At 36.8% G+C, this 10,680-nt stretch overlaps 1 protein-coding gene across 1 annotated transcript; it reads left to right on the top strand.

Moving 5' to 3' along the window:
- Positions 1-9,854: 9,854 nt before the first annotated feature.
- On the top strand, positions 9,855-10,445 carry LOC131874902 (F-box/FBD/LRR-repeat protein At1g13570-like). Its single transcript, XM_059218848.1, has one exon. It carries the CDS (start codon positions 9,855-9,857, stop codon positions 10,443-10,445), a length of 591 nt encoding a protein of 196 aa, XP_059074831.1.
- The last annotated feature ends 235 nt before the right edge of the window (positions 10,446-10,680 follow it).

The following is a 10,680-nucleotide window of genomic DNA, read 5'->3' as shown; positions in this document are numbered from 1 at the left end:
TCTACCCAACCCATCTAATGATATGGTGGCTTTTATTGATGTAATATATTCAATCCTATCAATTGCTTCTCTTTACGAAACAATCACAACATGATCTATTGTGGGGGTGAGGGTCTGGGCTATCGCCAGAAATCTCTCACCAGCAAGCTCCCTATGTCTGGGCGGAGCTCTATCACACCTACAATATGCATCTCTATCAGCAATATTGCCCCTCCCCTATCCATAATATCCAGGAATGTCAAGGTAATTGGGTTTCAGCTAACAATGAACCTCAACATAGACCTGTTGTGCAAAGTATAACAACATCTGGTGATTATTAGGATAATGACCATGGGTAGCTAAGAAGCATGGGTAAATCAACTCTGCAACCTATGGATCAATGCATTGTGCCACCCGATATCCTCTCACCTTCTTCTTCTCCTGATATTGTGGAAAACATCTCTCCTTAATAGTTTCCTTCGAGACTGCCCCCAACACATCCACGAAGGAATGAGGACCCCTCACCTCAGCCCTCAATTGTCTATATATAGAATCTATAACCTATGGTGAAAATGAGGTGTGGCTAACTATATGATCCCTCAAAGACTATAAACTCCTAAAATGGATTCGCATGTACTCTTATACAGGCCATTAGTCTGTGGGTCATCTAAAATACCTCTCAATTTCCTCACCTCATGGTCACTACGATGGAAAATGGTATCGATATCAAGGAGAGGGTCCTTATCAGGAGCCCATGGAGGTGGATCCTAACCAGGAGCCTCTGCATCAAGATCATGATCAAAAATAGGTACATGGCCTGGCTCCTGATCCTCCATCTATCTAGGTAGATCATAAAGTTAAAATTTATGTAAGCACACACACATGAAGTGCATTCAATTTAAAACATTAAATTAAAATAAATTAAATTATAGAGAGAGAGAGAGATCATTAATCTTGAGCTCATTAACTTAAAATGTACACATATGACTTGTACTCAAATAATTCATCTATATACATGAAGTTCTGACATATTTTGTCTATATACATGAAGTTATCGTATAATTCAAATTTAAATAAATTATTTTAAAGAGTGCGAGAGGGAGATCATTAAAAATATATAAATTTATCTATATATCACATACATACATTTTAAATTATTTAAACATTAATGAGAGAGAGAGGGAGATCATTTTCATGGCAGAGAGAGAGATATCATTAATTTCAAAGAGAGAGATCATTAAAGATATATACATGTACTAAATTAAAACATAATTTTTAAAAATTAAAACACATGCTGAGAAAATTAAGGGAAGAGAGCTCAAAAGACTAAATCATGTACATGTATATACTAATTCAAATACATGCCGATTAAATTAAGGGACTTGAGAGAAAATCTTGACTAAATCACAATGTGATAAGTATGTGGTCAAATTGGGTCCTCAGGGGTATATTATAAACATTAGGATGTTATAAGGGTCATAAGTGGTTGTAAGGGGTCACACATGTCTTATAACACATGTGTGACCTCTTAGGACCACATATGACCCCTTTGGACACTTTGTGATGGACTAAGGGGTATGTCATACACACATGATGTAATAAGGGGTCATATGTGGTCCTAAGGGGTCACACATGTGTTAGAAAAAACTGTCTGACCCCTTAGGACCACATATGACCCCTTAGGACACTATGTGACCTTAAGGGGTATGTCGTACACACTAGGATGTTATAAGGGGTCATAAGTGCTCCTAAGGGATCACACATGTGTTAGAAAACATGTGTGACCCCTTATGACCACATATGAATCCTTAGGACACTATGCGATCCTAAGAGGTATGTCGTACACACTAAGATATTATAAGGGGTCATATGTGGTCGTAAGGGTCACACGTGTTAGAAAACATGAGTGGCCCCTTATGACTTCATATGATGTTTTATGACACTATATGATCCTAATCGGTATGTTGTATACACTAGGATGTTATAAGGTGTCATATGTGGTCCTAAGGGGTTACGCATGTGTTAACACATGCGTGACCCCTTAGGACCACATATGACCCCTCAGGACACTATGTGATGGACTAAGGGGTATGTCGTACACACTGGGATTTTATGGTGATATGTGGTTCTAAGGGGTCACACATGTGTTAGAACACATACATGACCCCTTATGACCAAATATGACCCCCTTAGGACACTATGTGATCTTAAGGGGCATGTCATACACACTAGGATGTCATAATGGGTCATATGTGGTCCTAACGGGTCACACATATGTTAGAACAAATGCGTGACCCCTTAGGACCACATATGACCCCTTAAGACACTATGTGATGGACTAAGGGGCATGTCATACACATTGGGATTTACCAAGGGGTCATATGTGGTTCTAAGGGGTCATGGATTTGTTAGAACACATGTGTGACCCCTCAAGACCACATATGGACCCTTAGGACACTATGAGATCTTAAGGGGTATGCCATACACACTAAGATGTTTTAAGGGGTCATATGTGGTCCTAAGGGGTCATGCATGTGTTAGAACACATGCATGACCCCTTATGACCACATCTGACTCCTTAGGACACTATGTGATCTTAAGGGATATGTTATACACATTAGTATGTTATAAGGGGTCATATGTGGTTGTAAGGGTTCACGCATGTGTTACCCCTTAGGACCACGTATGACCCCTTATGATACTATGTGATCCTAAGGGGTATGTTGTACACACTAGAATGTTATAAGGGGTCATATGTTGTCGTAATAGGTCACACGTGTTAGAACACATGTGTGACCCCTTAGAACCATATATGACCCCTTAGGACACTATGTGATCCTAAGGGGTATGCCATATACACTAGGAGGTTATAAGGGGTCATATGTGGTCCTAAAGGGTCATGGAAGCATTAACACATGCATGATGCCTTAGGACCACACATGACCCCTTAGGAAAGTATGTGATGGACTAAGGGGTACGTCGTACACACTAGGATTTTATTAGGTGTCATATGTGGTTTTAAGGGGTCACACATGTGTTATAACACGTGCGTGACCCCTTAGGGGGTATGTGCAAGATCATGGTGTGCCAAAATAGGCCCTTAAGTGGCAATGAAATTTTAGAAAATCAGTGTTATGCAACTTGACATGAAAATTTGAATAAGTTGTGAACATTATTTTAAAAATATGTAAGAAGAGAATCTATATAAAATTGAATTTAGTTTCTAAGCTACTAGTTGTTTTTTGGAAAAAAAAAATCTTATTTGATGAAAATTTCAAATTTCAATGCAATGGTACTAAAATTTCAGGAAAAAGATAAGAAGTAGGCTTATGTCTGACCACCCTAATAACATTAAAATAATAATATTTTTTTATAATATTTATAATATAAGTATAAGACTCATGCCCGGATGTGACACATATTTTTAATAATTTTTTATAAAGTAAATAATTATTTATGATTTTTTTACTACAACTTTTCAGAAATTCAAAAACTCCTATGTCTGACCACCTTAACTTGGTCAAAACCTTATGAAATTCATTTTTATTTTTATTTTTCCCTGTATTGGACGAAGCATAGGATGTGACGCATGTTTCAAATTCAAAAAATGTTATATAGTTTGAAAGTTATGAGTGTTTTTCAATCAGTCTATCAATCAGGACTTTTATCAGAATTCAATTAGAAAATAAATAATAATTGTTGATTAAATTCGAAATAAGACAAGCCTTATATTGTTGGAAAGATGAGAATGTCCTTAAAAAATCCTTTTCGTTTTATCATTTTTGGCTATAAAAAGAGTCACTAGCCACTAGTGTAAAGTCTGGAAAATCAAGGAATATTGAAAAACATGTTTTTTTTAGGTTGACTTTCTAGGCTTGTCACTTTCAAGCCAAATCCCAAGGGAAACCTGAGCCAAAATTTAAAATTAAAAATTTTTACAACATAAATCGGATATCCAATATAATCAGATACCCGATTTTAATAAGTAAATTCAATAACTAAATTTGCACTTAGTTAATCTATTATTTATTAATATATAATATATTAATATACAATATATTAATTTATAAATAAATTAGTATATGATATTAGGGAGAGGAAGAGGGGGGAGTGGGGGAGAGAGAGAGAGAGAGAGAGAGAGGGAGAGAGAGGGAGGGGGAAGGGATAGAGAGAGAGATAGAGAGAGGGAGGGGGAAAGGGTCATATTGTGTCCTATGACCCTTTAGGACACCATATGATCCCTTAGGTGTCAAATTTATGTAAGCAATATTGGCATTGCTTTTAATATTATTCTAGACACCTAAAAGTTGCACAACAAATTAAGTGAATTTTATTCATTTAATTATCCCTATTTCTTTCAATTAATTAAATTAAGATTTAATTAATATCCCCACGTCTCTAAATTAGCCTATAAATCAAATTAAAGATTTGATTAATATTTCCCTTCTTCTATCCTAGCCATTTAATTAAAATCTATCTCATAGCCATTTAATTAAAATTCCCCTTCTAGCCATTTTAATTAAATATACATTTAATTAAAACCCCTTGTGCATTTAAATAAATCTAAATTTATTTAAACCCCCTCCCCCCCCCCACTTGCAAAATCCTACAAATGCAAGTTGCAACCAACAGTTGAAATAAATCAATTTTATTTTAATTAAATTCATTTTTCCCCACCCACTTGCAAAATCCTACATCTCCCACTTGCCTCCTAAACCTCTTCTAGATCCTTCTAGATTCTTCTAAACTCTTTTAATTAGCCTAATCAACTCCTAATCATGTCCTTTCCCTAAATTTGAGGAGGTCACTTCTCAAATCTGGAGGAAAGTCTTCTAAAAGCAATAAAAGCTTTATCCATTCAACAAGCTAACTTGTTGAGTTCCCCAAATTTGGAAGGGCTCTTACAAATTTGTCTCCAAAGTCTTCATAACCATTAATGGTTAATTCAACCTTCTTGCATGGTTAGAGACTTTCTCTCTAACTTAACCCTCAACTAACCCAAGGGTCTTATCAAGAACTCATGGATTTGACCCTATTTATCCTATTAACCCTTGCACAAGAGTTTATCCCTTGGGTAAAGGCTTTATCCATTGGTTATCCACTAACCTAACCACAACCTTACCTCTTAAGGTAACCTTCATGTCTCCTCAGGTATTTAATGCCTCTTACATCTCCTCTCAAGCCCTCTCAAGGTGACATTTGTCAACTTGAGATTCGACTGAATCGCTCACATGGATTGATAACTTTCAATCATAGCCCTTATTGAGATTATTCAATCTCAACCATCCATTGCCCTATTTTCCCTATAAAAAGAGCCCATTCCTTCTAAAAAAAAATCAAGTCTTGTGTGCAACATACTTATAATAATTTTGCAGGTTAAGGAGCTCTCTTTATTTTGAATAATTAAAAACATGTGTTTGGGAAGAAGCCGAAACCTTGATTACATAGAAGGAAAAAGAAAAAGCATTAAAGTGACTAGAAATAACAGTGCCTAGACACCTAATCAAAGATCAGATCCCAGAAAAACAAAAACAGATCACAAACAAAGAGAACAACACAAGACAACCAAAGGACAACAAAAAGACAACACCGAGATAGCACAAAGATAGCACTGAGACAACTAGATATTTCTTATGAGTTCTTCTACATGTACCACCATCTGCTTCATATTGACTGCAGAGTTCTTCATATCATCAACCTCTTTTTCCTTGATGCCCACCTATTTCCGGGTGTTGGTCCTTGTTCTCTTTTCATGACCCGTCTTCTCGGTCTTTTACTTCTCATCTTCATTACCTTTGATCTATTCAAATTTATTTATCAACATGTTAACATGATCAACAGTGTCCTTAAGGATCTAGAAATTTTGTGCAGCAATCATCTTCATAGTTAATTCCATCTTATCCACCCCATTGACAAGGTCGTTCAAGTTAATTCCCAAACCTTTATCATCTCTGATTCCTTCCAGCTCCTTCACCTTCTTTTCCATTTCTAAAATTTTATTGGCCATTGCTTCAATAGCTTTAGCCTTATTAATGGTCACCATTAATTTTGACATTTTCAAAAAGAGGCTTCTCACTTATGGTTGCCCTTTTGATCATATTGAGATCAGTCTTCAATTCGCTAATTTCTTTCACCATTTTGCTTATGACCTCACAGAAACCCTTGATACTATCATTACCTATGGTGCCTTGGCTGACATTTTGATTGGCCCTATTATTCTCTTGATCTTCATTCTACATTCTCTAAGTGTTTGCGTTCTCCCCATAGTCAGCTTCCCACGTTTCATCTTTCTTGTACATTTTTTCAACCTTAGAGTCCTGATCAGAAGAGACAATAATCTTCCTTTTCACCTTATTTATCCCTTTACTGGTCTTCTTGCTCCTCTGGGTTTGCTTCCCCATCCCCTTTCTTTTCTTACTCATTATAATTTTATCATCAAATGACTCCTCCTTAGATTTCGAGAGGTCAGACTCCATAGTAGTCCCCTTGCTCTTTCCCTTGGTCTTCCCCTTGTTGCTAAAATCTTCAAACTCACCCTCAGTTTCAGAATAAAGATTGAACCCACTATCCTCACTTTCAGTTTCATCATCCCTAATTTGTTTTCCTTGACTGACGGGTTTCTCAATAATTTTATTTTTCAACATCTTATAAACTAAAACCATTAAAATCTGGTGTAGGGCATGATCATTTTGAGAATCCTTCTACATTTCATGAATAGTATGATCCATAGAGCATGCAAGATAGTACGAAAAACTAACCTTATCACCATGGCAGAAGTGGTTGAGCAGCATGAAGTGATGCCCATAAGCCCTTGTGAATCTCTCATCCAGAGTAATGTAGCTGATGGTAGCAAACAACACAAACCTCCATGACCTACAAATGCACTTAGGCAAATAGTAGGGATTGTCCACCTTAACCAATTTTCTTCTTTCTCCATCTGTGATAGGAAACCTATCCACAGACTTGTTAGACATACTTCTATCTCTATAGAATTTCATACCATCTTTCACCATACCGGTAGCTTCTGCAATGACATCCTCATCCACTTGCATCCTCTGGGTACCAACAAGAATCTTACCACTCTTCCAAGTTTTTATGAAGTTCTTCATGACAGAAGGGTCTTTGCCACAAAGCCTTTCCATAAAAACATTCAAACCTCCATCTTGAAGAATCTCCCATACATCTTTGTTTTTCTTCCAATTTGAGCAAGAAGCCGGTTCAAACCTCTTTTTATTGCCCCCCATTTTATCCTCTTATTCCCAGTTCTTCCTTATCATGGCTCTGTTATTTTGTCTGCAAGCTCTATGAAAAAACCTAACAATTTTATTGTTGCTATGCAGAGCCACCCAGAATCCGTGCCAAATAAATATGATATGATAGATAAAACAAACCTCGTCGTCGTTGTGATCAATCCTCGACAAGTGAGAATAAAGCATTAGAGATTATGATTAGTTAAGGCACGTTGTTTCATTTGGATCCGATCCAGTTCTTGCAATGACTTCACCTCACACTTGAGATTACTCTCACCATAAAGGGTAATAATTTTGTCAGAGCTACAAGCCAGGTTGGTAGGCCAGTCAGCACATTTGTTAGCTTCTCTATAAGCATGTGTAAAAATACATATTTCAAAGGTTTTACTTATATCCTTCGCAGTTTCAATGGCATTGTGTATAGACCAATAAGGTGGGAAAACATTATTCAAGCAGTTAATAATGTTTACAGAATCTCCTTCAACCCACACTTTTGTTGAGTTTGAATCTTTAGCAAGAACCAACTCCTGATAAGCAGCAATGGCCTCCACAACATGATTGGTTTGGTGACCTATAGGAATACATTTAATAGCTTTACATATTCCCCCTTCATCTCTTAATACCATAGCACACCCTACCTTACCAGGATTACCCTTGGAAGCACCATCAATATTGATTTTCATCCATCCTTGAGGAGGGCCTTCCCATCTCACCTCGTCTCTAGGATTAGCATATATGATTTCACTCCCCTTTAATCTCCAATTCTTAAAAATGATTTTATCCCCTTGATCTTTAGGATTCATTATTCCACATGTTATGTAGAGCTTCTCCACCATATTTCTTTAAATTTTCTCAAAAATAATTTGGCCTTTTGATGCCTTATCTCTGAACACTCTATCATTTCTCTCTTTCCATATTCCCCAACAAATATGCGGTAAAGAAAATTTCCATAGCAGATTAATTGAATTATTCTTGGAGGGGTGAAGCCAGGAATTGAAGACATCTTGGACAGCTTCAGGGAAAACTCAACTGATATTGAAATTGTCCAGGCATCTGGCCCAAATATCCACCGAGAAAGGACAATGGATAAACATGTGAGTAATGGTTTCCTCATTCTGCATACAAATCCCATGCAATCAAATTGCCCCTCCCCACCTTCCATTTCACTCCTTTGAGTATTATGTCTCTAGTTCTTGTGATATTTTTCTAGATGTTGGATCCAATTGGAATATCTTCAGCCTTGAGGAAACTATGAAGGGTCGAAACGCTGTCTTTTGTACTTATTATCCCATATCATTTTCCACTCTCCCTCAGATTTATATCCTCTCCATATCTGCTTAGCCATGAGAAACTCATTCATATCCCTGATTCTTCTAAGACCAAGTCCACCTTTTCTTATAGGTTTGCACACCTTATCCCATGCAATCAAATTCATTCTCTTCTTTTCCTCAACCCCAGTCCAAAGAAAGGTTCTTTGGATTTTTTCAATAGCCTCTGAAAACTTAACAAGAATTCTAAAAAGACTAATGGCATAAAGAGGAATACTCTGGAGGGTTGATTTTAGAAGTGGAGGGTTGATTTTAGAAGTTGGACCTTTCCCACTTGACTAAGCAAAGAACCTTTCCATCTAGTTAACTTCTTATGAACTTTATCCACCAGGGCACCCCAAAAGGTATCAGGAGGAACCTGACATAAAGGAAGCCCAAGATAGGAAGCAAGGAGATTCCCCATTTGGCTACCCAAAATAGCACTAATCTTTGTATGTCTTCTCTCTGGAGTATTTATGAAATAAACAAAACTTTTAGACCAATTAATCAATTGACCAGTTGCACTCCCATATCTATCCAAAGCTTTCTTTAGGCTTCTAGAATCTTTTATAGAAGAATTACCCATAATAATTGAATCATCCACAAATTGCTGATGAGAGTACACTTGGTCTACAGATGGAGGTTTAAGACCTCTAAACTCTCCCTTCTCAACAAGATTTCCAATAAGTCAAGAGTTTAGAGATGATCTTGTATAGGGAGTTACATAGACTTATAGGTCTAAAAGGATCCATGGAGACAACCCCCATCTTCTTAGGAATAAGAGCAACGAAAGTACCATTCAATTCTCTTAGAATTCTCCTGGCACCAAAGAATTCTTTCACCACACTGGACACCTCCCTTCCAACAATATGCCAATACATTTGAAAAAAAAACATAGGGTAGCCATCTGGGCCCGGGGCCTTATTACCATCAAAAGAATTGACATCCTTCAAAATCTCATCATTAGTAGGGATAGCAGTAATATAGGAATTCTGGTCAGCATCCAAGATAGAAGGTATGCAATCCAAAAGATCCCTTTGAGCTTTATGGTCAGATTCTGATCCTTAGTAAAAAAGAATTGAATAAATTAATCTTTTCAAATTAACTATTTAATAGAAGAATAAAACTGAAACTGAGTTGGCAATATACGATTGTGGAACACTTTTAATTACTTCACGCTGCACGCCTCGGCTTTGAGCTGCTTTTCTTTATTTGTTTAAATTGCTATAAATATTTAGGGTCCCAGTGATTTCTCAATGCCCTAATCTCTCACACATATTTTTTCACGCGTTAGGGTTTGAGCATACTGCGCTTCGCTATGGCTCGCAAAAGAAGTCTATTAACCTTAGACGACTTGCCAGATTGCATTCTGCCCCTCATTCTCAGTAAAATTCGTTTCAAACAAGCAGTTCATTGTTCACTTGTCTCAAAAGGATGGAAATTTTGCTGGACATTTGCAAAAAATCTAAAATTTCCAGAGGATTTCTTTTCTTCATCGCGTAGCCCTACTGAAATCCAAAATATAATAGATCTTATTTTTGAGCGTCATTCTGGTCCACTTGAAGTTTTCGAGCTTAACAATGTTCGATTCTGCTGTTCAAGTGACAAGATTTCTGATTGGATTCATCGCGCTGCTCTTAAAGGCGTGCAAGAGATTAAGATTGTAGAGAAGGTTTCAGAAATTTATGAAGTTCCGGCAGCCATATTTTTATGTCAAAATCTCAGATCTTTGGCTTTAAAGAATTTTCTACTGACAAATCTACCAGACGGTTTTGGTGGCTTGGCCGACCTGACAACATTGGATCTTTGTAATGTTGATCTGAATGACAAGATCGTTGAGCTCATGTTGCAATTATGTCCAGGTTTGGAAACCTTAATCCTTAGTAACTGCAATGGACTTAAACCTTAAACCTTAAACCTTTTTGAATGGCATTTTTTGGCGCGATGTAAAGATTCTCAAAGAATTTCCAGACTTGGAACATATGTGTGTACACAAGGGTCAATGCTCGGATGTAAGTTCTAATGGATTATTTTATATCAAATTTAGTATATCTAATTTTCCAAACAAAAGCGTGAGTGTGACAAATTGACAACCGCTTCCAGTGTAGCATTTCTAGTCAAGGCATTAAGAATACTGTACTATT

Source organism: Cryptomeria japonica, chromosome 4 (assembly GCF_030272615.1).
Source record: "Cryptomeria japonica chromosome 4, Sugi_1.0, whole genome shotgun sequence".
Taxonomy (NCBI): domain Eukaryota; kingdom Viridiplantae; phylum Streptophyta; class Pinopsida; order Cupressales; family Cupressaceae; genus Cryptomeria; species Cryptomeria japonica.
Note: the sequence above shows the minus strand (reverse complement) of the source record. Positions and strands in the feature narration are given on the sequence as shown.

Coding starts and splice junctions, on each gene's coding strand:
- LOC131874902 (XM_059218848.1), top strand. CDS start 9,855: ATGGCTCGCAAAAGAAGTCTATTAACCTTAGACGACTTGCCAGATTGC.